Here is a 27,760-nt window from a genome sequence, read left to right on the forward strand (position 1 = left end):
GTATGCCTCCACCAACCAGTCAAGTCACAGTTTGAATCCAGACTCATATGTAGATGCAAAGATGCAAAGAAGCTACAAATTTCAACAATGTGGATACTTCACACACATCTTCAACCCGGCAGCACAGAAGATCTGCACAGTCAGCACAGTTTCAAGATGGATACCCAAGATAAGTGTCACCATTCAGTATCTGACCAAATGTCTCCCCTTCTGCTCCTAAATTATGGCATTAACTAATAGCCACATTTTTTTTGTCAAGCATTAAGATGTCACAGTGAAGTTGACCTTTGTTTTTTTGGATGAAAAACCACATCATTTCATAATTATATTGTATTTTTGTGAAATGTTGTAATATTTAGCGTATAAATTCTTGAGTTATGGCCAAAAACATGTTTTGTGAGGTCACAGTGATCTTGACCTCCGACTGTCAACCTCTAATTAGTTCATCCTTGAATCCTTTGAACAAATGCCCTCAGGGGAAACCAAAGAAATCTTTTTAATGAGAATGGGACAGATGGGCAACCCAAAAATATTATGTCCTGACCAGGCTATTGCCAGTGTGAAAGTATAAAAAGTTTATTTCCCAGATATTTCACAGCTGAAAATTATACCATTTTTGCTGATTATTGACGAACTCCTGTCGATGAAAACCAATAATCCTTTCTGGCTCCACTGTATTGGAACACTTATTAATAACTTCGATACATTTGAAAGGATTGAATGTCATTCCTATAGAAAGTACTGAAAGTACAAATTCTGTGTATGTGTATGTGTATCAGTGTGAGTGCTGGTTGGAGTAATGCTTGGGCAGTATCACAGGCATATGACGGTACACCAGGGTATTTAGAAATCCCAAAGGTATGCTTTTCAATACCCTTAAGCAAGCAGGAAGATTAGAGTGAGAATTTTACTTTTCTTTACTTTTCTTAACAATATGGTGTTTTTTAATGTGTATTGTGTAGTCTGAAAAGCTGAAAGTACGTAATGAACTCGCAGTGGGGGAGGTGGGGCGGGGGTTATTGCCACTCATTTATAACGTCATATACCCTATACCCCCCTGAAATTTCAGACAGGTATGAAGGTATAAATTATTACATACCGCCCAAGCCTAGCTGGAGTGAATGTTATGCATCTTTGTAAGAGTGTGTGTGCTATACTATCCATTCTCTCTCCAGTCCAGATCTGTTGAGAGCTACATGACAGCTTCCATATCCCATTTTCTGAAAACAATCCCAAAATGCAATGCAACATGCCATGTGATGACCAAATCAATTATAGGGATACACAAAGACATTGTGTTCAAATAGAGTTTTGATTCCCGCTTGAAGGGAATTTGTTTCTGACAAGGTAACACAGCCAAAGGCCAAAGTGAATTGCATGTTAGGACCCAGCTGCGGTAAACTGACAGCCACAAAAGCTGCAAGGCTGGTAGGGAGGTAAGGCCTTGAGATTATAAAACCCCTCTGGAACCAAAAAGATGACATATTGCACAACTGAAATTCATTTTGTGTCATTTGCAATAAACGCACTGGAAGACATTAACTTATAAAGGTGCTATCAGAAAAGTAGATTTATACTGGAAACTAATTCAACTCAGGGTAACTCATCGCTTTCTTCATAAAAGCCAAGCAGACAAAATTTATTCAGCAGCATACAAGACAAATGGAACGTAAAACTTATTTATGAAGAGTACTAAAACGGATACACAACCATATGTTATCATAAATGCAAGAAGTTAACAGCTGCTCGAGGCTTTATCAGTTGAGCTTTTTGTGCCAAACTTTCAAGTTTAAAACTACAGTTAATTTAGAGCTGCAGACTGCTGTGCAACAGTGTGCGTCCTCCATCAGACTATGCAATCTGGAATTTGAGTTCCAGTAAAGAATTCTGATGACAAAATGCTATGGTTTTGAATAATGTGTTTTTAAGGCATGAGACTGTTTATAAATTGGATTGACTTCTGCTATCAGAAGGAAAAGCAATATCACTAACGGTGTCTGGATCAGTCTCAACTGGTACGGCTTGCCTTTTTAGCTTGGGATTAAAATGTTCTCTTAATCAATTAGATGTGGAATATTTGTTTTGAAGAGAAAGTTTATTAAAAGTTTAATTAACTTGTACATTGGCTGAAGCTTGATTGAGTATTTTTCGCGAAAAAACTGCAATGGATCCCTGTTGGAATCCTCAGGTTTTTCAGTTATTTTATAAGGCTTAAAAGTGGATTTGTTTTGATTGTATGATTTTATTATTTTTCCACAAAAACCTATCCCTTTTCAGGTGTTTAGAATGGTATTTTGTTGAAAAAACCCTGCAAGCTTCTTATTTTTTGTTGTAATTATTGATAGATTTTTTAAATCTTCCTAAATTTACTTAACTAAACACCACTGTTCTTATTTACACCACTGTAATTATTTTCAAGTTTCAAAAACCAAAGAACAATTAAGTATATACAAACAAAAATTAAGTAAACTTTACGATTAGATATTTAGTAAAAATAACTTGGGACTAATAGTTACATTTTTCAGTTCAGTTCAATTTTACTTATAAAGCCATATTAATGAAGTTACAGTTGTATACCTTCTTCAAGGGCATTAGTTTCCTAGGTTTTTTTTCAAAGTAAGATCACATTATTAGATTTTACAGTGTTGAGTGTTTGGTACCTTGGTAACATTTAAACTTTCATTTATTTTTTAATAGTTTTATATTAGCTGCTTTTCTTTTGGTCACTTAACATTTGGCAAATTATAACACTTTTGACAACAATGGAACCCAATAAGTTCAAGTCACCCGGCAATTTGAAACCATTCAACTAGAGAGCATTTATCTGGGGGTAAAATGAACAAAATTACAAGTTATGTAATATTAGTTCATTTTTTGCACTGCAGAGCTTTATCAAGGTTCAATCTGTGGGCTGACCACAATGCATTCTGCCTTCTTTTACTTTTATCCCCACAAAAAGGATTTTTGAAAGGCCATAATTAAGGCAACAAAGCGCCACAAGCGTGTAATCAAACTAACTGATATAAGCTATATTACAACAACAATTAGACCCAAGTGTGTAATACTGGAAAGTTAAGTCACTTTAATCTTGATCAAAGTTGTGCCGATTTTGAGATCAAACAACTTTTTTGACCACAGGGCCAGCCGCGAGCTCAATCTGATTAAAGTGTTCACAAAGTAATTTTTGCTTAAAAGAATAAAAGCTTTAAATGGCTGCCTGAATGCCCGACTCGATTTGTAACAGTGCAGAAAACCAAACACCCTTCTGAATTAAGTAGCGAGTTCAAGAGTTCATAAATACACAATTCAGCTTGTTCCGAGTCTCCACACTTTCTTTATCTATCTATCTATCTATCTATCTATCTATCTATCTATCTATCTACATTTCTGCCATTTTCCCTGCTTTTTACATGTCTTCAGTGTTTCTGACTTTCTTTCTTTTCTACTCACCTTTTCTTATTCTTTCCATTCCCCTCTCTTTCCTCTTGTCTATCCCCAGATGCTTGTGAGTACTTTACGACCTGGGCCCTCAGATTTACGCGGGGACAATTAAACATTTTGTCGCTGCTCTGCGGAGCAGGTGGAAAATTCATGGCAGAGTTGGAAGGGCGAATTTAGCATAAGACAACAATTCGCCACGATGTCTGTCTGGCGGAGAACGAGGCAGTACACCTGTCTGCATACACAATGCAACGAAAAGAAGGGAAAACACTTGAAAAACCTTGAGCCTGAGCCTGTCTCCACTGCTGAATTTGTCTTTTCTTTACTCTGACTTTCTTCAAGTCAGTTTCTTTCACTTTCTCTCTCTCTTAGTTTTGATCTTCTACTTCTCTCTTGGGCTTTATTTCTTCTCCTCTCTGGAATATGGTCTCTTTCTCTTTGACTCTCTCTGTCTCTCAGCTTCTCTCCTTCTTTATTTCTCTGTCAGCTGGAGGTGCAGTCGAACCCTGCATGCTCCCCGTACAGCTTGAGCGGCATTTCACCCACTGCTGACTGGTACCGTGCCCTTAAAATGTCACATCATCGCCAGATATTCACCTGCAAAGACCCCCGAGGAGTTCTTTTGTTTTTGTTTTAACAGCTTGACTCAATCTGTTGCAAATTCAGAGAGTAAACTGAGTCACTAAGCAGCAAGCAGGTGGCACTAGAAGATGACGGGAAAGGAGAGGTTGTAAAGAACGCTGTGTGTTTGTGTTGGTCAATGGCGAAGATAATTCAGATGTAATTCCTTCAATGTTTCACTTTTACAGTTCAGTCACGCACACTCACATCTCTCTCTCACACACACACACACACACACACACACACACACACACACACACACACACATACACAGATAGCAAGCCACATGTTGCATCAGTATTGCACAGCGCCAGAGTCAGTTACAACACGACTCCGTATACCAGCAATTATAAACGACCTCAGGACTAATGGGAATGGGAATTGCAGCTGACATATAATACCAGTGTATGGATGACGGGGTGGGTTCGATGCTCCCGTGAGATACAGGAAACAAACTCATGCAGAGCATACAGATGCTGCCAATGGAGAAGTCCCACTTATCAGTGCATGCTTTCTGCTTGTCACAATGAGCATCACATGGAAAATTATTTCTCTTCAGACAATCAAAATATTAAAAAATGATCTGGTAACTAGCTGGCTTAAAGCTTTAAAAACTGCAGATACTTATCAGTGACCACGTTTGAAAGACGCAGCTCATAACTGAAACTGTGGTATATCCAAAAATACATGCGTGCCAAGGGATGGTTTTTGTGCATTTGCTTCACTTGCTGGCTTTGATATTTTACAGCAGGCCGTTCTCATTAACTGTTCATACAAGAGGTATGCACTGTAGGTGACGTATAAGCCACATTATTGTGAGCTGGGAGGCTGTGATCAAGTAACCAGTGCACCGCAGTTGCCCTTTCACATATGACAGGAGAAAAGGCCCTTTTTCACACTGCACACGGATTAAGCGAGTTGTTAGCCTGGCGCTTAGGAAGCTGTTGGCCTGGAGCTAAGAAAGCTTTAATTTTCCAAAATGCTCTAATCTCAACTTTAGCCTTGGGGTTTTTTGGCCCTGCTCTGGAGCAGGATTAGCCTTGAATTTACAGGGTTATACCCTGAAGATCAACTAATTACAAGGCGTGAAACCAAGCTAAAGGAATTTGCATCATGTCGACTACTAAGCGAAACTGGAGGTACCTTGTGAGACAGCTAATTTAAAACAAAAAATATGTCAGGAAAAGATTAACTTAAATGTAAAACAATAGAGAACCCTTATACTTCCTAAAACCCGGAAATTATAAAATTATTAGTGTAGAGACTTCTACATTTTATTCTACAATATAAAATATGTCAGCGAATATCCCACTTACAGACTTTGAAGCTTTCATGTGTCTTAAAAAGGTGGTCGCTAAATGAGACTACAGAACGTCATCCCATCAAGCCGCAGCGAACTAACCTTTAGAGCCTTGTCGCGGAGGCGACGTGACGGTAGTGTAGTTCATTTATGGTCTAACTTTAGCTTTTTACTCTGGTGATTACATTTAGGCTTCAACAATCCTGAAAGTGGTAATAATTTGTGAAGATTATCTTGCTTAACAAAATGTGTAAGAATCATAAATCTCTGTTTACCACAGAGCCAATGGAAAAATCCCAACAGATTTTTTGACAAGGTAACCAGGGCGATGCTAACTTCCAAGTTGCCAACAGAAAAACGTCCTCCGTGGGGAACTCTAATGGTGGGACACTTACTTGTAAGATACAATACAAAGCGCTGTGTGAGAAAACATTTTTACAATATGTGAACATTTTATTCTTTTAACTGCCTCCTTCACAGCCATGTTGCAAAATCATCAAAGCTGTCTCTAATAATGAAGATGCAAGCATTGACAAATACTAATTTGAGACAGAGTTCAATCAGAAAAGTGAAAAAAAGTCATCTTTTCAAAAATTCTGTGGACGTGGTCCAGAATAAAAGTAAGTTCACTAAGTTTTGTTGTTCCAACTGATTAAATAAAGATCAGATTTTGTCTGGTTGTCTGGTTTTGTCTGGTTCAAAAGACATTTTATTGAGATAGCACAAATTGAGCTGCTGTGTAAATTTGGCTTTACATTCATGTTCGACTCATTTGTTTTTATTGCATAACAGTTGAAATAGACATTTCTGAAATACTGAAGCAGAACAAATAAACAAAGTGGGACTTCTGCCACCTGGCTGGTGCTGCACAGAGGAAGAGTGGTATATAACCAGGGCTGTGTGTGTATCACATTCAGATTAATCTGTTCAAAAAGGCAAGAATTTGAAGGAGTCCTATTAACCACACTGACAACCTACTGAATACTATAGTGCAACTATCTTCTCTGTTTATAAAGCCAAGGTTTAGACAAAAACTTTGGAGCTGACAGGCTGTTGAGAGAGACAACCTCCAACAAATTCATCTTTCTGACTTCCCGGTTTGAACTGATTGAACTGAAAGTGAAAGAGTTGATCTCAGCCCAGACACAATGTCAAAGAGGCCTCATTAATATGATGTTTCAGTCCTCTTTGGTTTAGAAAACATCAAGTTGGTTAAACAGTGAGTTAGCAAGCTGCTGCCAACAGCTTAGCTGTGAAGTGCTGAATGAGAATGATGAGGGAAGTGCTGAGCACGTGCAATGCAGAGTGCGTGAGAGTCAAAATATGCATTAATGTTTTGTATGTTACTCACAGATATGTCACAGTGTAATGCACCATATATTGAACCGAGCTTGCCACGTGTTTTTAATTTAGAGCACTATAACCAATTGGACAAACAGTCCACTAAATGCAAGCAATGCAGTGGTGTGTTTATTTATTTTGTGTTTATGTGTGTGTTTATTTAACATTAATTGAGGTTTATTTAAGTCAAGGGATACTCAACTTGCTTCGCTTTGGGGAGCATTTTTGCAAAATGACAGGAGGCCAGGGCCATGTAACTACGATTTAACTTTAATTTTAGAACTTTAGGATGTTTAGGATTTTAGGAAGTTTCTAGTATTTTATGACTTTCCTAGCATTTAAGGAGATTTCTTGGATTTTTAGAAAGTTTCTATGATTTTATGATGTTTTTAGGAATTTAGTAAGATTTGGGGATGTTTCTAGGATTTTAGCACATTTCTGAGATTTTGGGACAATTTTTTTTTTTTTTTTAGAATTTTAGAAGGTAGATTTATTAGTCATTTTTAAAACAAAAAGGAATTACATTTGTCCTTGATCCTGCTACATCTTTGGAGTCAAAGGATGAGTTGATTAAAACCACCAGCTACTATGAAAAATTATACTAAAAGTACACAAATAAATCCCAGTGTGAATCACTATATTTTTATTGTGAAGTAGTAGAAAATGGTTGGGGGGGGGGCACCCAACACTCTATCAGGAGCCAGGTTTGGCCCACGGACCACAAGTTGAGTATCACTGATAAAAGTGTTGTGTAAGTAATAAAAAAAACTAACTGTACAATATTCAGCATTGCAGTGAAATGTCATTTTAACACTACCCAGAGCTTTCATCTGCATCGAGGTAAGCAGCCGGCTTCATATGAATGCAATCTATTTTTATTCAATTTAGGATTTCACTTGTGTCCGCTATTGTGCATGATATGCATAATTCTTTGTGTCGAGCCTCGCAACATCAATTTCCCTCAGGACAATAAGTGTTATTGTATTCATGTGAAGTCATCTCATATTCTTGACAAAGAACAGTGACAGCAGTTTACGACTACGCTTGCTGTTGACTGATTCCCCGTTGTGTCCCCATTGCTCAAGTCAACATTTTGATTGTTGTATCACTGAATAGCATTCATATTCAGCTGTCACGTCTCCGCACTGCCAAATAAAATCCTGTTCGGTAAACATTGTTTAGCTCCTGTGTTTTGATGACACGTGAAGGACTGGGTTTTAAAGAGCTGGGCTGCACTAAAATGAATACAAAAAAAGGAAATTATTTTACTCTACAGATGAAATCAGTGTTGTTCTCAAGAGGTCTCATGGCAGCAAATGATTTTCATAATATAAAAAAATCATATATAAAAAAATTACTTTATTTTTTGAGGTATTGGTAACATGCAGCAATTGTTCACATTTTTTAGTGCTAGATATCTCATTTTGCAATGTAACCCATTCATGAATTTTAAGGCCTTAAATATTATAGCATTGCTGATGAAAGTAAAAAGGTTTGAAAACATTCTCATGATCATAGAGACAAATTAAAAAATGAAGTGATTTTTCTTTCAAATATAAGGCCACTTCTTTTTAATGACCATGAATGTTGAGAAAATAGAAGGTTAGTTCAGTGGCTTGTCGTCCCTTTAATAAATACCAAATCTGTGAGTGCAACATACGATTGAATCACAGTATTTGATGCTCACAAGAAATGTTACAGACTTTCATAAATGAAAGCATGACGGTTAGCAGTGAGTTGCAGGTGTGTTTTGTGGCTGAGGAGTGATTTTAGGGAAGTGGCCTTGAAACATCAGTGTAGGACGGTGTTCGGTAGGGCTCAATTCAAACCGAACGCCTTTGAAATTAATCCACCACATAAATAACTGAACATGAACTCTACCAAATTTGGTATTATTACACCTGAACGTTTGAGATAAGTGTTTCAGGGGGTTATGGTCTGTAGCTACAATATTAATTCAAATCAGTAACTACCTTCTCGGTACCAAAATCTTCATGTCCACTGCCAAAGTGCATAAAGTGCAAATTCAATGTAATTTCAAGGCGCACCGTATAATCAAGTAAACCTTTCTGAAAACGCCCTGAAGGCAGGTTGAAAAGTTATGTTAATGACCTTTCGGCAACATCGTATCTCTCTTAATTTTAACTAAATCCCAGTGATTTGAAGTTCATCCCAAAAATCAATGATAAATTCATTTTCTCTGACCAGCAGTGCTATTTATCAATCTAGATTGTTTCGGTCTGAGTTGCTGAGTGTCGGAGATATTGGCTGTAGAAATGTCTGCCTTTTCTCCACTGATAAAACTGCTGGGTGTAGTTTTATTATCTCGAGTAACCAAGTCATGATATCTAAAAAGAGACATTGCGGTTGAGTTTTTCAAATGTATTTTTGGGCATTTTGAGCACAAGTGGAAGTTACTGTAATTGTATATCTTGTAATAAACTTTGCAGTGTGCACTTTCGGTTTTTATTGTGAAAGGCATTGGCGGTTGTAACTGGTCATCTTAAAAATGTAAAAATGTCATTTGTATTGTGCAGTGTGCACTGACTTTTTATAGTGTAAGGAGTGGGCACTAGTAATTCTGTCATTTTTTTAAATCTAGTTATTGTGTATTTCATATTGTATTTATTATTGTGCAACTTTAGTTACTGTTTTTATAGTGCAAGAAATTTGCATTGATCACTTTGAATGTAGTTACTGTGTATTTTGTACTGGCTTTTGTATTACACAATACGTACCGTTTGCAGTAGTAACTTGGTCACTATAAAAATGTAGTTCTTGTGTATACCATACTGTATTTTATGCTGTCCACTGTGTGCCTTCTGTCGTTTGTTGTGTGGGGTATCTGCTTTTCTTGTGTTCTGTATTGAAATTTTATGTATTGCATCAGCTTGTTAAGCGTAGGATTACAGATGAAAATTAGCATCTTGCTAAATCTGGTGCCATCATGTTTTTATGTCTTGTTAATGATCAATGTCATTACTCGCTGACCTTTTTTTAATTAAATAAACCAAACTAAACTGAAGAAGCTGAGTGCCATCTAGTTCATTATATTGGAGAGAAGGCAGACATCTCTACGGCGAATATCTCGCACACTCTGCAACTCACACCAAAACAATCTAGATTGATAAACAGCAGGTAAGATGAAAAATATGTATTTTTGATGTTGGATTGAACTGTCCTCGTCAAGGGCATGCTATATAAGTGATAAAAACCTAAGATATGGAAGTTAAAACTCACTTCTCAAGGGGGACTGAGGAGGTGTAATCAACCATTGTTGCTATTTAAGGGAATCAACATCCTCCATTGCTGTTTCGTCCACCACACCTTTCTGTTTTTTCAAATCACTCACTAAATCAATGCCATCATGTAAGAATAAAACCATGATTCAAGTAATAACCTTGTGTTTTGTAACTTAATTCAGATTTTAATCTAACAGACCAATAAAGATCCAAGGATGAATTTGGGATTGATTTTCAATCCCTTTGTAAGAAAGTCTAATGTTAGCTTTTTGTCCTCCTACCCAGGCTATTGACTGCACATGAAAGCAGCATGGTTTCACCGCTGTGCATTGGTGTGTGTGTGTGTGTGTGTGTGTGTGTGTGTGTGTGTGGATACAAGACAGAGAGAGAAGACGTTCAAACACAGCCAGCAACACTCGAAGCGGAGCAGACATGCAAACAAATGCAGTAAGATGGCGATGAAAAGGAAAGACAAAAACCAAAGAGTTTAAAAAATAAACTTAAAAAAAAACAAGAGAAAAGTCAAGAAAACAAAAGGGAGGAGGAGGGCAGGGGACAACCGAAATGAAACAGGGTTCGTGTTGTGTTTATGGTTGTACCGTGATGAAAAAGTATAACATGGGGAAGAAAATATTCTGCCTATAAAGCAATAATCACCTTCGCTTGGGATGACTAGAATGTACGGCGTTGTTATTTGTCCCCTACCTATTACCACTAAGGCCAAGGGCCGCACGTCCCCGCCGGAAAGCATGAGAAAGAGAGAGAAGAGAGAAAACAAACAACAACAAAAAAAGAAAAGAAAGAAGAAAAAAAGTCTAAGAAAAAAAGACGTATAGTTTCCTTTATCCATTTCATCAAGGTTTAGATCTGCCTGGTTTTCAATTGCACAATCTGTCTTAGAGGAGAGAAATTGCAGTGGTGAGAGATAGCACGAGAACATTAATATCCATGGGACAGCTCGCACTCAAGATGTGAACTGGGATATGACTGAAAGTATTGCCAGGAAGTGAGTGTCAACGAGCATCTTAACTGCCCCATTACCAGGAGAAAGGCCTAACAGATGTGCTGCTGGTGGGAATGTTTGTTAACCAAAGAGTGAGTCAGTGAATGCAGATGTGGTGCTGGGGGTTAACATTTCAGTGTGTCAGCCTGGCTTGACGGGTTAATCAAAATAAAGGGAGGAGGAAATGGAAGAGAAAAGAAATGAAGTGATGGTTGAAAGGAAAAAAAAATAAGTATGAACTTTGTGGCGTGGCAAAGTTGGAGCAAAGACACAGTCTGGCCTCCGGGTTGTGCTGTGAAGGTTAATTCACCCAGAGACAAAGTCAGATCAGTTATTCATCAGGATTAATCAAGTTTTTAAATTACAGAAATTTATAGCAACTATGTTGAGGCAACTAGGTGGCTTTAGTGGGCCCTGACAGATTCCTTGCACATCGCTGCCTTATCAACTGTATATGTGGATGGATTTTATGGTGAATAGTAGTCAACTGTAAAATTTTTTGTCTGATTAAAGAAAAGTTGTATCTATATTTCTCAGAGGCAGAGTGCAGAAATGATTTCACTGGTTAAAGAAATACTTCGTCCTACAAGGACCATTTATGCATTAATTACCTATTGTGTGTTACCTTGAATTCACAAAGAAAATTTTGTTTTTCTCACACGCCTCCTTGGTGCAGAGAGAATCCAAATAAAGCAAACATTTTTCCTGAATGGAAGTAATTAGGGTTCACATTTAGAAAAACTAAATCAAAACATCCATTTAAAAACTCTCACACAACTTTTGCAGTTGTGTCATTCATCCAGTCGCATGCTCAGTATTTCTATTTATTTTAAAATTTTTGCCAAAAACATAATTTAAAATACATCAGTACAAACAGCCTCACGCATGGATGAGCAGCGTGCCTGGGCACGCATATAGGTTTGGACTCTGCTAAAGCAGTGTTTAAATACCCAGGCATGCTCAGGGCATGCTACTTGTAGGTGGAAGAGGTTTAAATAGTCAAGTTTTAGTGAAAATGCATCTGTTTGGGAGTGTGGCAGAGCACACAACTGGATAAATGAGACTTGAGTTGTGTGAGATTTGTAAATGGATGCTGTGAAATTGTTTTGGCTGCTGGTAAATCTGGACCCTGATTACTTCTCATAAAGAGGGATGCAAGAAAACAAAGTTTTCCTCAAAAATTAAACTAACTGATACATAATTGGCCCTTTTTTCTTAAAATCAAACATTTTGTTATGCCAAAGAACCAGGTTTTTAGATGGTATGTAAGGTAACACTCATATTTAAGTGCAAAAAAGCAAGAATACATGATAAAGACTACTGATATACCACAACAAATTATAAGCCACTAAAATAAAACAATAAATGGTGCTCAAATCCTATTCAATTCATACAGGTTTGTTTAACATACATTTTGGCCCCGTTCGAGTATTGCACGTAATAATCTGACAATCAAGCAGAAGTTTTTTTTTTTCTTCTTTTTTCTATGATTACCAATTATTTAATGAGTATGCAGTAATTTATAGAAAGTGGCAAATATTGATCTGATTGTTGATTGATCATGATTATTGCACATCATCTCCCTCCCCTTAATTTCTCTTTACCTGAAGGTTTCCATTACCTTGCCCAAATCATAGTTCTTTGGCTCAGTCCATCCAGTTACAGTCAAATCAGATTCTCTGCCTCTGACCAGCAGAAGAAAATGCTGGCATTTTACGCTTCTGCAAACCATGAATACGATGCAATTGTACATTTCTTACGCATTATATGGACATTTATGACACCTATGGCCAGATGTCTTCCAAGCTGCAGATCACTGTTCAAGACCAAAAAATAACAAAATGGTTGTTTTTACATTGTTGTGTTTTGACCCGCTTTCTAGGCCTCAAACATTGGTGTTTTTTAGTGACCTGTTGGCTTGTTTCCACCAGGGACAGTGGCACAGAAAATGGTTGCTTTTTACAGACGCTACAGCATTTTCAAACAGTATTGTGGCCCCAAACTTGGTTATTCTAAGCCAAAACATGATCTTATCTTAACCATAACCGAGTGGTTCTTGTGCCTGCACCTGGCCACATAATAACCCAGCAATTTCAAAATAAAGTTTCAATAATAATAATAATAATAACAGTAACAGTTTCATATCTGTAGTCTGCAGAAACATATACCAACATTTATTCTGGTGGGTTTCTCTAACAGACGCTTACATAACTAAACCTTAATTACTTCCAAATTACTGCCTGAATGTTTTTCTTCTAACAAAAAACTACAGCAGCTGATTCCACTGACTGGACCCCGCTGAACCAGACGAGTGGTGTTTGTCATTGAAATCAGCTGCTGTAGAGAGTGGATAGCAGGTATCACAAATGAATTAGTCATAGGCTTTTTGCAAAAAATAGCCATCTGCATTGCCTCAGAACACTGCCCACATATCAAAAACTTTCAAAAAAGTACATTTCCAGTAGATTTAAAGTTTGTTTTGGGAACAATGATAATCTACATATTGTAAAAATTTAGCATTTTGTCATATGAAAGACAGCCACAAAGTTAAAAGCATGTCTTTTCCCAAGCACACACACACATGCAGACAGACAGAGAGCAGCGTCTACACTCTGTAGACCTCCACCCACAATACTTTCCACTCAGAAAAAAAGAAAAAAAACACAGCCTGGAAATGGATAGAGCAAGAAAAAAAGCATGATATAAAAGGAGAAGAATGCGCACAAATGAGCAATAAATGCTTGATGCAGACGAGAAATAATAAGAGAGCGAGACAGAGTAAGAGAACAGAGAAAGAAAATGTGGAAAAATCAAATCAATGTTTGATGCAGATGAAAAAATGAAATAGAAAAAAAAAGACGAGGTGAGGAAAATCAATAGCAAGCTCAAAAGCTTTCAAAGCACATCGCCTGGCACACAAATGGGTGTATTTGCCGGAGATGAGCAGCAAATAAAGATGGGAGACATGGGGAAAGCAAAACAGAATAGGATGAAATGGGTTCTGGGGCTAACGCTTTAGCCTCCATCCATCGGGTTTAATGAAGGCGGTCAATCGGTATGTAATGGCCCTGATGTTCCACTTTATACACTGATGAGCAACATGGATGCGGTGTGAGATGGAAAAAGAGAGAGCAGAAGAGATGAAAAAGAGGGAGAACGTGAGACAGAAAAGGGCAATAAAAGAGAAAGATTAGGAGAGAGGAGATGAGAGAGAAAGAGTGCTAGGCAACGAAATCATGCAGGGTAACGTGGTTAGGGTGTGGGGTTGTCTGGCCTAAAGGTTGTGGGTTTTCATGTCTCACTATTGTGTGTGTATGTGTGTGTGATCATCTCATCTAACACACTTGCAACATTGCAATGCTACTCTAGGGGGTCATATAATCACACTTCTTAAGATTAATCTTACCAATGATTAAAAGTCAAATTAGACATAAGAATAATCTTAATTGTAGTAATATACGATAAGTGCGGACTGAGTATCAATGGAAGGGTGCTCATACCTTTGTTAGCCAGGCGGACGCAGTTGATTTTGGTTTCCTGTGGAGAGAAGAGACAGACAGGTATACAGTTTAGGCGCAGAATCACATGTATAAATTTTAACTCATTCTTAGAAAAGTGTTGTTTACATGTTGAATGTTGTGAATCCAACGCTTTCTCATTTCAAAGGCATTAATTATTGCAGCCCAGTGAGTGGCACCTTTGCAAGAGGCACCTAAAATGAAGGATCATTCTATTCTGGATGTGCCTTTATTTTGAAATTCTTTATCACATTCAGATAGGTGCAGGCAGATAATGACAAGCAGTCAAGCGAAAGACATTGAGGAGAATGTTATTTTCTCATGAATTAATCAGCAGTGTGAAAATATTTTGTTTTCGGAAAAACTACGGGTCAAAAGACTATACATATCATATGTAAACAAAAGCTATACTCTGGAAACAAGACGCACCTGCCGGGCATCTCACTCTGCTAACTTTACAGCAACATTAGCTGCTCAGTTTAAACAATGTTATTGAGGAGAACTTGCTTAAAATCAGCAGGGTCAGCCATTGTTGACAGGAGGAGAACAGAAGACCATGCCTGTGTTTTCGCAAGCTGTGGCCACCCAAAAACTTAATACAACTTTTTGATTGTAAAACATTTTCAGAATGCAACTTTTCTTCTGAGTACATTTCAAGTTCTACCAATTCACTTGCATATTCTCTGCTGACAATACTGTCGCTAATCCATGAATATCAACAACTTGTTTGACAAACAGAGGGTGTCCTTGTTATGTTGTGTTGTGAGAAGTAGAGATCATTTTGAATTTTTTTTCTTTGTGGTGCACTCGAAGATGCTCTGACATTCATGAACACAAAGCATTGTGTTGACAAGTAGAGATGTGAGAAAATCAAATCACAGTCTACCGACACTGATGCCGTAAAAAGGATTATGCAAATTTTGGTATTTTTTTGCATTAGAAAGGCTATAAAGTATGCAACTATCTGATGACCCAGTGTCCTTGAACGCATCAGTGGCCGCTTTGAAAATAGTTCTTGCTCATAACTGCAGCACCACATGATAATAACTTTTATTCATATATATATATAACTTTTTAAAAAAGCCACACAACTAATTTTAGTCACCTAAAAAAAAAAAAATCAATATCACGTTAATTGTACGCTTTATAAAGAAAGTTTTTACCACTTTACCTGCTGTTAGACAACCAGGGGCGTGCTGACCGCCATCTACTGCAGTAACACACTAACTATGGATGAGTGATGAATTCAAAAGAACAAAACTAAACCTGAATACAAAAGTGAAATTTTCTGAAGTTTGGGATAATTACTTTCAATTAATTAGGAGCTCATGATATATGGGTGACTCTGTGAATTATTTCTCATTATAGGCTGTCTCTCTGTTCTTGCATTGTTTGCTGTTATGTAAGTCATATGTTTTTTTTTTTTTGTCTGATTGATAGAAAATAAATAAAATTTAAATGACAAAAACAGTATATGTAAATGTTATGTATATTTTGTCAATCACGTACAGCACAAGCACACATGCGCATGTGTACAGGTAGACACTTTTCCCATTCCTCACATCACTTTTTCTCCTTCCCTTCTTCTACTCTGACTCCTGTTTTTTAACCTTTTGAAACCTGGATTTATATCACTTTTCTTCCCATTACTTTTAAAAACATCAGAAAAAAGGCAATGAGCAACTTGACAAGAAATGTCCTGCAAACTGCAAGAATTTTTTTTTTTTTTTTTAAAAACTGGGAAAAATTTCCAGAGAACTACTCTTATAATTATCATTTTATGCATTTGAAATTATTTTAGAGAATGGTTACGATTTTTTTTTTTAGACTTTTTTCCAGGTCATATCTTGGTTTTGTTTTCTTGTTTGTTTTACTTTCGCAGGATTTTTTTTTTTTTGCTAATAATGATGTTATAATATTGTACATTTTACTAATTTCTTGTGAATTTTTGGATCATTACCTTTAAGGTTGCTCACTGCCTTCTTCACATGTTTTTAAAAGAAATAAAGCCAAATTGCCCAGGATTCAAAGGGTTAATTCTCTGCATTATTCTCTTTAAAAACTCTTGTTTAAGTGTATTATAAGCATATTGCAAAATGATGCTCATTATTATAACTAGATGATTCTGTAATAATCAAAGTGTTGAAAGATTAAATTTTGAAGTGAAAATTACAAAATCAGTTTTAACAGGGCAGGTCACATCTCTCTTAACCTCTGTCTGTCCCACAGTTGTCCTTTCCAACAAGCCAAAATAAGCTTTCTGTGTCCTCCTTTCTCCGTCCCTCACACTTTACGTTCTTGTGGTTCCACCGTTTGTCATTTTCTCTCTGATGGGCTGTCACCACCTAAAGAGGCGTGTGCTTTTCTATTCCAGCTCTTTTCATTCCTTCACTGCTCCTGTCTTTTTGTCTTTTCTTCCCTCCATGATGTGCTGTCACCAGTAAGTGTACGTATCTAACCCACTTGTCACACATAGATTGGCCTCCTTCACATGTTCGCCCATTTGTCTTCATCAAAGACGATTACGGCAGCCGCCGCCGACACTGACGCCTGTCACTTTAGCATTTGAACAAAATCACTCCCAAGGTACTGCCAATGTACATTCATTTTCTTCTAAATTTGGCTTTTTAAGGTCATAACAACATTGAGGTTTTTTTTTTTCTTTTTTGACAACTGAAACCTTGAAACAAAAGAACTAGTTTTATAGGTTGAAATCTTCTATAAAACCTCTTTCAGATGTATTCTGGTGGCAGAAACAAAGGCAGAGCTTTATTTTTCAGAGACATTGTTCTACAGAATAGAGTCAAAAGCAAAACAATTCAGCCAGAATACGATGTTGGCATTGTATGTTTCTGCAAACTACAGAAAAGTTACATGTGTATTTTTCCTGTAAATGATGTAGTCTGATTACATCAACTTTAGCAGAGTTTGTGATCAGGAAGAGGAGGGGCTTGTGGATGGTCTGACACCCAGTGGTGTAATGCACTGAAGTGTTTTTTCAGTACTTTTTTTGGAAGTATCTGTATGTTACTTGAGTTTTTCTATTTCTGTCAACTTTTGCTTTTACTTGACTACATTTCCTAAATAAAATGTATAATTTTACTCCACTTCACTCCCTAATCATGTTAGTTTCTTGCTACCAAATAAGGAAGGAAGATGGTGGTTTCTGTTACAAAGATGACTGCTCGCTTGGGATGTACATGTACTTTTATTTCCAATACTTAATTACATTTAACCCCTTGGAACATGAGCAAAAAAAACAAAATATGTCACATGAGGTATGAAAAACCATGTGGTCACGTTAGGTTTAAGTCATGTTTGACCCACCCGCCTCTTGTCAGTTGCTACAGTGTCAAGTAATACCGCAGATGGATCTACAATTGAGTGTTTTTACAAGCCTGGTGCGTCATATTAAAATGCTAAAGGGAGTCTTTGGCATCGATATAACAGACTGAAAGGGGTGACAAAACATCGTTTTCTGACAACTTGGGAATGAGAACAGTACAGTACTCTCCTCTCCTCAACAGTACTCTCCTGACTTAAATCACATCGAACATTTTGTGCGCTTGACTTCAGATGTTGAAAACACAACCTCACAATTTCCACTTAAGGCAGCATGCATTTGGAGGACAGTTGGTATTTCTGAGTGACAAGTTACTCTCCAGGACTAAATGACAGCTGCTGCACACACACACACACACAAACAACAAAAAACACACACACACTTGAGAGGGGAGCCAGAAAATCATCTTGCAATGCTCAAAACTGATCACGCTGATTGATGAACGGTGTCACTGCAATGAGACATCTACCTGCAAGTGTCACACTGTCAGAATGACGGAGAAAAATGGCAGACTGAGAGACGGAGTGAGTAAAGTTTAATATGCAGTGTTTCTAAAATACTGTGGCTGCACTATGAGAAAGTGGATTTCAGTTTGTCATACAGTGACATGAGTTACCTGCTGTTTTTTTGTGTGTTTTCATTTTGTGCAATCAATCAGTCACAGCAAAAGTGAAAGAATATAATGGGGAGCAAAACAGAAAAACAGGAGACGGGCATTCTTTGTTCATATGCTGAATGTTTGTTAATGTCGCGTTTGTATGCCTGCCCCTGTGTGTGTGTGTGTGTGTGTGTGTGTGTGTGTGTGTGTGTGTGTGTGTGTGTGTGTGTGTGTGCTTGCTTGCTGGGAGCTGGCTTATGAAGTTAAAGAGCAGGGAAGATAAATGTTAGTGGATGATGGATGGTGTGAGCCTCTAAGCTGGATCTCTCCACAAGACTAAACACACCTGGTTCTACTACATCTCTGTCTGCTTTCCATCTGTCTGTCTGACGACTGGCTAAATATCTGTCTGTCTCTCCGCTTTACTTTCTTCTCTGTGCATAAATGCATAATTTCGTTTGTCAGCACCTGCAGGTTACTTGTACAGATGACGAGAATGATTGCGTATTAATACACGGATGACCTCTTACAGTGATTAGTGTGTTTTGTACTTTTTGATCTTTATTTAATATATAAAAAAAGGTCATCTAAAACAACAACTGATCTACAGGAGATATTTACTTGTCAAGACCCCTTGCTTCAAATAATTTCACTATATCCGTTTAAAAAAAATGTCATATTCAGTGAATACATGTGTTGTTTTGGTATGGATTGATATCAAATGAATTGCTGTACGCTTCAAAATGTAAAGTTTCATGATTTTCACTGTACGCTGTTGTACAGCGAAAATCATGAAACTTTACATTTTGAACTGAAACTTTACATGACGGAAAATTATATTTGTAGTCATTTTGTTCCAACTAGCTATCATGTCAGTTTTTGATCATATGTAAAGTGTAATATGCTAATAATTAAAATCAACTTCTGTCCATGTAGAGTGACCTAGATTATATATAAAAATGTAATTTATAATATATTAAGTATATGAAAAATAAAATAATACATAAAAGTACAAATACACTGGAAGCAGCTAACAACCTCTTGTTTAAACACTCTAAGAATTAAAAATGCAACCAATCTGGCATGTTGTTCCCACTTTACAACCTCAATGCACATGAACACAACGAATTTGGATGAACAACCTCCCAACTCTGAAGCTACAACCTTCCGACGTTGCATAAACGCACCATTACCATGACATAGATGACTGGGAATGTATCAATGGTTTGCAGAAACATGCAATGATAAAAGTTTCTTCTGGCAAACAGGCTCATATGTACGTACATGTAATAACAAACTCATCAGAATCAAATATCGCACAGGGCCTCAGCAGTGATAGATGACTCAGTTTCAACCTCTTTGTTACACCTGTCATTAGGGCAGAGGTCTCTATGGTAAGTGGTCTGTATATCCCACAAATTGCCACCAAAGGAGAAAGATCAGTTCCCAGAGCACCAGCGACTCCTGTTTCTAAAAATTGGTCCTATCGTGCCTATTTACGGTCCATTTAGAGACCCGGCTTCTCTGGATGCACTGTCACTGTGAAGAGAAGCCTCGTCTTCGCTCATGCTAATGGGCTAAACCTCAGGAGGTTGCAAGAAGCAAAGTTAATAAATGTGAGGCCAATTTATTGCCCTGGCTCCATCCACAGAGGTTGGGAGACGAGAGGAGGGGAGCTGTTTACGGTGGAGACACTGGAGACACAGTGTGTGTGTTTCTGTGTGTGTAGTAGTTCACTTTGTGGAGCCTGACATGAATACTAAGTGTGTGTGTGAGATGCAGCTGCTGTGTGGGTGAGCTCTCTCTCTTCATCTATCTATCTTTCCATCTTCCCTCTCTTTTTCTTTCTTACCATCAAACAGTTGGTTGGGCCAGTGCTCTGACTGACGGGCAGGGTTGCCAACTGTGTGTGTTTTCTGTCTGACTTCTGGATGCTGTGATTGGCTGTCGGGGTTCCCAGGCAACCCGAGGTAGCCAGGGTAACAACTTTTTTTTTTAGTCCATAACTCCTTCATTCTCTTTTTGCTGTCTGTCTTTCTCCTAAATTTATTTGTTTCTCAACAACTTCTGTTTTGCTAACGGCTCTTTCTGGTACCAAAAACTCTTGACAAACACGCACACACACACACACACACACACACACACACACACACACACACACACACACACACACACACAGAAACACACACACACTATATCCCCAGTGCCTTCATTGTAAACAGCTCCCGAAGTATGCCCCCCCAAAACACAGAATAAAAGTGCATTTAGGGATTTTCGGGTCAGCTGAGTGCATCATGATTGACACTGACTGTCAGTTTGTAAAATGTTTCACTCTATGTTGCTCCCCTGCATCCACCTAAATCTGCACTCTGAGGCGTGCTGTGCGTGTGTGTGTGTGTGTGTGTGTGTGTGTGTGTGTGTGTGTGTGTGTGCGTGTGTGTGTGTGTGTGTGTGTGTGTGTGTGCGTGTGTGTGTGTGTGTGTGTGTGTGTGTGTGTGTGTGTGTGTGTGTGAGAATGACATTGATTGTCAGAGTACCTTGGCCAACCCCTGAGGCTTTTTACTTGTCAAGAAAAGGTGTCTGGCTGCATTTTTCACAGCGCGGGAGGGCATGTTTTTGCGTGTGTGCCACCGTTTCCTTTTGTTTTGTGCCATTTCTCGCCCCATTTCTTCCTCCTGCGACAATTCCACCTCTCCTACCTGCTAACTTTTCTCATCACTTCCCTCTGCACTTTTATGGCTTTCCTCCTCGCCCGTCCGTCTCTTCCGCTGCCCTCTTGCGAGTTTTCCCTGAATTTTGCACCCTGTTTTTTATCCATATTTTTTAGCCATTTAATTATGAGTGTGCTGACGTGGTGAGACAACATATCTTTCTCATCTCTGCTAATTTACCCGCTTTTCACTGTTCCTCCATCTTTTACTTTATTCTTCCCCATCCCTGTTTTGATCCTCTACCTCCTAATTCCACTAAATTCTTTCTTTTGCTTCTTTGCCCTCAAAGACTGATGGGTGCAGCCAGGTTTAAAGGTGAAGTGGGTAAAATTTAGGGGATTTGATCACATCTAGCAGTGAATTGCAGATTGTAAACATCTAAAATTTCTCCCTGCAAGAATTCCTTCAGTGTTTGTTATTCAGGAGGTTTTTATTGGGAGCCAAATTATCCACAGAGGTCGTCCACTTTACTAAAACAAACTGACCAGGTGACTAAGACAGATGTCGACACAGAATAAAGCAGTTTAATGTTACAAATCAGTGAGTCTCCGACGCAGTTTGGCAGCTCGGGGATGGGTTCTTCACCAACAACATGCTCACCCTTTTCTCTCAGAAGTAAATGTGTGCTCACCTTTTCTGACCCACACGTTCAGTTCAAGCCATTTAAGCTGAAAAATCCATGTATTTCTGGGGTGCCCAGTAGCTCATCTGGTAGAGCGAGCACCCCATGTACAGAAGGCCATGTCCTTGCAGCAGCGGCCGCAATCTCAACCTGTGGCCCTTTGCTACATGTCATCCCCTCTCTCCCCCTTTCACACTTCAACCTCTCCTGTCTCACCAAGGGAAAAAAATAAATAAATAAATAAGCTTTAAAAAAAAAAAATCATGCATTTCTGATGCACATTGGCATGTCACTGCAGGCGGCTAGTCCAACACATGCTAATATGAAGTCAGTTTTTTTTTCCTAATAACTTAAGATCCAAACGTTCACCAGATGCCAAGTTATCCACAAAGGTCTCTTCCTCTTCAAAACAAACAGATCAAGTGATTTAAACCTCTAAAACAGAATAAAGCGCTTTCATGTTACAAACAGTGTAGTTTGGCGCTGCTCACTGCAGTTCGACTTCTTGCTACTGTGACCATTCTTGGCTACTATAGAAACATAGAGGTGCAACATGTCGAATCTCCATAAACTAGGCCTTGCTACCTACGTAGATATAAACGTCTCATTCTGAGGTAACGAAAACACAACAATTCTTATTTTCAGGTGATTATACACTAAAGAGTACATACTTATAATATCATATTCCATTTCTGCCAATATATCCCCATAAATCTTACAAACTGGCCTTTTACTGTCGATATATGTCGACACTTGAACCTGGAACCTGGCTGCAGGGATAAACTCATTTTGGGTGATGCGGCCCTGCTTACAGTCAGCATTCAGGCTCTTCCCTAAAGTGCTGGATGGTGTTTAAGTCACTCAGTTCGAAGGAATTGACGTTTCACTGATTTTCTTCGATTCTTAGCTTTCCTGCAGTCTGCAAACCATGTCCCTCGTATGTCTCTCCTCTCTCACTATGTCTCTTCAGCCCTGCCGGCCTCCATCTTTGCCTCCAGTATTATATCTTCTTTAATCTCCCTTCCACTCTTTTTAGACTTTTATTCCCCCTCCTTCCATCGCGCCTCATCCCCAAGTCCCCGATCACTCTTGCTCTTACTTCTCTTACTTACAGCCCCAGGCACTTTATTCTTGTCTGTGCGTGTGTTTGCCTTTAATGTGGGTGGTGTGTGTGTGTGTGTGTGTGTGTGTGTGTGTGTGTGTGTGTGTGTGTGTGTGTGTGTGTGTGTGTGTGTGTGTGTGTGTGTGCGCATGCGACATCACATCACACGACATCGAGGGAGATATCAAGATTGCCATTGGTGAGCAGTTTTAATGTGCAGAGCGTCAACTAATTGGCACAATGATGGGAGATGAGAGACTGGCATCAGACTGATGTCACCCCAGAGGGAGGGAGGGAGGGAGATGGGTTAAAGCAAAAATCTGAAAAGAGTGTGAGAAGGAAGGATAGGGGGACAAGGAGAACAAATGGGAAGAACATGGTGTGAAGGCAAAAACATTAAAGGGAAGAAAAGGGTGGAGGACACAGAGGGAGGAAAAAAGTTGAGAAAAGGTTAAGCCGAACAGGTGGGAAATAAAGGGAGCAAGAAAAGGAGACATGGAGCAGCCCAGTCGCCAGAATAAATGTTGGCATATGTACGTAAATGTACGTCTCCACAAACCGCAGATACTTTACATTTGTATGTTTAACACTTATCATATTAACTCTTTTAAAGTGCCGCGGTATATGAGCTGAATCGATCATTTGGGGATGGAGGGGGGTAATGGATGGTGTGGCACCTACAGTAGGCCTGCCAAGCTGCAGACCAATATCACTGTTTTTCCTGCCTCAAGAGTGACGCAAAGAGCAGTTCTTTTTAGTGAGGACTTCACCGCCTTCCCTGCCAGGATAGTGCCACTAAAACCCATGTTTTTTTGCTAAGACATCTCTGCATTTCTTACTGAGACTGTGCTTCCAAAAGAGTTTTTTGTTTTGTTTTTGTTCTTATTTTTGCACAGACATCTCTGTGTGTCCTGCTGGAATAGTGCCACGAAAAGTCGCTGTTTTTTATGTAGATATTGCATTTCCAGCTGGGGTAGTGCCACAAAACAGTGGGAGTTTTGGGTGTGTTTTTTTTTTAGACATAGCTGCATTTCTTGCCAGGATAGTGCCTCAAAAAGTAGTTCTCCACCACGACATCACTCAGTTACCTGCTTGGATACTGCCTCAATAATTGTCTCTGTTTGACTGAGACAATTCTGCTTTTACCTGGGAGAGTGCCACAAAAAGCCATTTTTTTTTACCAAGAAAACACTGCATTTCCAGCTGCTTTTTAGACACCAAAACCAGGGTATTTCAAGAACTAACATGACCTTTTCCTAACCATAATGAAGCAATTTTTGTGGCTAAACCTAACCACCCATTAATCACAGCGCTGTTGAAGCATCATGTTCTTTATTTGTGATTGCATGAGGACTGAAATAAAAGAAGGGAAATGCAAGAAAGACAGTGAGAACTGATACAATGAGACTGATGGAAAGATGGAGAAAAAGGGAGAAAAAAGGGTAAAGGGAAAAATGGATTGTACGAGAAGGTAACAGGGGGAACCCATACTGCACAGAATGAGGGTGAAAGAAAAGACGAAAAATGAGACAAACATGATGGATGATGAGCACAAAGGATGGAGGGAAAGAGAGTTGGAGGAACAAGAGCAAGGCACAAGACTGAAGAAGAAGGGTTAATTGAGAACAGGGGATGAAAAAATGAGGCAGAAGAGAAGAGGGACACAGAGATACACAGAGGGAAGTGGAAAAAAAAGGTTTAAAGACAGAAAACAGAAATAATTTGGGTAAAGGAAGTGAGACATGCAAAGAATGTAGGTGGATTTTCTTTCCTATTAGAGAAACACAGGCAACAGCGTGAGCAATGAGGAGACGGAGAGTGGGTGGTTTGAGAGAACAATTTCTTGTAAATGTTCTCGAGAGAGAAAGTGACAGAAAATGAAAGAGAAAGAGGGAGGAGAGACGTTCTCCTTGATGGACAGGTGGAGCTCAAAGGGGAAAGGAAAAAAAAAGAATGAGCAGGATTATCCAAGACACGCGGAGAATGAGAAACAGACTTTCATCCATGGGATCAAACTACAACAAACCAGCCAAGTCCTCTAAAATGTAAATGAGTTTCTTTCTGAGACATCAGCCGCTTGAGAAAAAAAAAAGTGACACCTACTCTTATAAAATGACTGACAGCTATGAAATTAAAGAAATTACAGGACTTTGTGAGAACTGCAGATAACTTAAATCCTTGATTGGCAAAATACCACTTTAGTGCAATGGTATATAATGGAGATATTGAATTTAGAGAATAAATTATTCAAATCTTGACATTCTTGTTTGTGCAGCAATGTGGCTCAGCAGTCTGTTCAGAGTCAAATGACAACTGGCCGTGTGGATTCACTGGTTAATTCATTTCCTCCTCAGCCAATGCACTTTTTTTTAATCAGAGCACAATGCAACACCTTTATCATCTTTACGTGTGAAAGGAGACGTGTCCTTCAACCAGACCGGGTTAGGATCAAGCTGCTGTCAACACGCAGTCACCCTGCTGACGAGTCCTTGACGAATGCACAAAAGCTCAACGAGCTCCAGTTCAGCTGTTGTGTATCTGACCCTGACCATTGCTTTCTTTGGGAAGTGAATGGGGAAAGATGCAGCTTGGAGGGAAAGTAAAATAGTCCTCAACAGAGAAATGACAGCACGCGGCTTTCATACGTGTCTTTTGGCCTGGCGAGTAACACTGAAGCGTACAAAGTTTCAACTTTGACAGCAGAAATCACAGTTCGCTTCCCATCTTGTTGAATTAGGGAGCACTGGTTTCTTCAGAGGAATACTACGCAGGACTGTGGGTACTGTAAACACACTCGCCGGCTAAAGTGGAAGCAAAAAGCCAATAACAGATTCACTCTCTTCCAGCGTTTTTGCCCTAATTTTATGAACATTATTTAGACACTGCAGCTTACCGTCTGGCACCCAGTCGCTACCTTTTTCTAAACAGGGTTCATGCACATTTTCACCAATAAATGTCCATGACTTCAAGGCAAATAGAGAGAGAGACCATACATTCTCTGAAACGACAATCGATACTACATAATATCTTTTTAATTACATATTATTTAAAAGAATAATGAATTCAGAACAGGATTAGAACTGAATATTCAAATATATAACATTTATGAATGTTAAAATATAGAATAATATTATAATTAAACTTAGGGACTGTTTGTTATTTATGAGAAGGTAGGGTGTGGTGCAACAAGGAGGAGGCATGTCAAAAAAAAAATTGGAGAATTTTATTTTGGCGTTAGGGGAGGGGCATACAACTTAAAGCAGCTGTATTTTCTATTTATGTTGTCAGTTTTGAAAAAAAAACATACAGAAGCCTATTTTTGTCTTTAAATTCTTTGTTGTGATTTTATAAGAAAACAATTTTCAATTTTCTTTTACTTTAGATATTTTTTTATAATTTTTAAAGAAAAGAAAAGCAATTTTTTTTCTTCAATATTTTTTGGGTTGGAAAGCATGTTTTCTTTTTTTTTTTTTAAAAAAGTGATTTTTAGTTTTTTGGTGATTTTCAAAAGAAAAAAAAGGCTTTATTTTTCTTTAAAAGACTGTAGGGATTTTGTTAAGAAAAAACCTCCAAACCATTTTCTTTAAAAAAAAAAAAAAAAAAGAAGATGCACACTACAAACAAATATTTGCGCAAATATCTAATTTCTCTTTTTAAAGGAGAAAATAAAGCTAGTTGTCCATTCTGTAACTGGGAAGAAGAAAAAAGACATTTTGAGGTGGATGACATGATGTGCATTCATTATATTTATACTTTTTTACATTTATATTAATTTCATAGCAATTCATGAGTTTTCCGAATGTGTTTCTGTTTTTTTATGCCTGACGTCCTGATCAAATCATCAGTGTTATGGAGGCTGCACAGACCCACTTTCTTTTCTATTTACTTTTTGCCAACAACCAAACTTCCCCACCAGCACCCTCACAACGCTCCAATGCATGACCCAAACAAACCTCACACTGATTGGATTGACTGAGATCCAATCAAATAAGGTATTCTTATGTGACCGGATTTAGGGTCTGCACATATACAAAGCACGCACACACACACACACACAGCTGGCAAGGACAAGCAAAAACACACACACACTTTTAAACGCATTCTCATCTGCTCACACACACGCTTTTTCAATCATGCAAGAACGCCCACCCCCACACACACACAGACACACAGACACACAGACACACACACACACAGACACACACACACACACACACACACACACACACAGACACACAGACACACAGACACACACACACACACACACACACACACAGGCATACAGCCGCTCTCCATGTGAGTGCATTGTGGGAAATCTGCCTTCTGGAGGAGGATATTACATCACTGCATCAGCCAGCTTGCCCAGCCCCGCTCGCCAAACTGAGTTACCGTGGTTACGGCAGTGGAAAATTAAAACAACCCTCACAGGAGTTCAGAGTATTATGGAAATTCAAAAGCCGAGTTCAAGTTGTGAATGAGTTATGAGAAGGGGAGAGGTGGAGGAGGTGGGCGGAGTGTTGTTATATTTGCAGACGGTATAATTGCCGGGCAAAAAACAGGAAGCAAGCAGCTTGATGGATTCTGAAAGTAAAGATTCCTGGAAGGGTAATTTTTTTTCTGATAAGTGACATAACTTTTACTTAATGGACTAGGCACTGGACTATGCACTGAAAGGGTGATACATGATGCCACTGCATTACTCAGTCTGTAAAATTAACCTGCAGCTTATACTGTTTTTCCATACTCATGGTCTGGCTTGGCTTGACTTGGTTTGACTCAGCACTTTAGCACTGCGTAAGGAGTTTACAAAAATTTGCCACAGCATTTTTCATACCAACACTGATTTGATTTGACATGAAAAGGACAACACCTTCAACCTTTGTCAAGGTAATTAAATATTTGATTCAGACTTTAACAA

At 38.5% G+C, this 27,760-nt stretch overlaps 1 protein-coding gene across 13 annotated transcripts in view; it reads right to left on the reverse strand.

Moving 5' to 3' along the window:
- Nucleotides 1-27,760, reverse strand: part of ptprt (protein tyrosine phosphatase receptor type T) — a 475,570-nt gene that overhangs the window by 190,535 nt on the left and 257,275 nt on the right. For 6 of the 13 annotated variants that reach the window (XM_088070203.1, XM_088070190.1, XM_088070182.1 and 3 more), the window contains exons 15-16: nucleotides 14,449-14,485; nucleotides 10,603-10,659 (exon numbers count right to left, since the gene is read on the reverse strand). In XM_088070203.1, coding sequence (XP_087926329.1) covers nucleotides 10,603-10,659; nucleotides 14,449-14,485 — 94 coding nt within the window. The remainder of the gene's footprint in view (nucleotides 1-10,602; nucleotides 10,660-14,448; nucleotides 14,486-27,760) is intronic. The other 7 variants (XM_088070228.1, XM_088070218.1, XM_088070225.1 and 4 more) reach the window with 2 other exon arrangements.

This window comes from Plectropomus leopardus, chromosome 2 (assembly GCF_026936395.1).
Source record: "Plectropomus leopardus strain MGB_pleo_1.0 chromosome 2, ASM2693639v1, whole genome shotgun sequence".
In the NCBI taxonomy this organism is placed as follows: Eukaryota; Metazoa; Chordata; class Actinopteri; order Perciformes; family Serranidae; genus Plectropomus; species Plectropomus leopardus.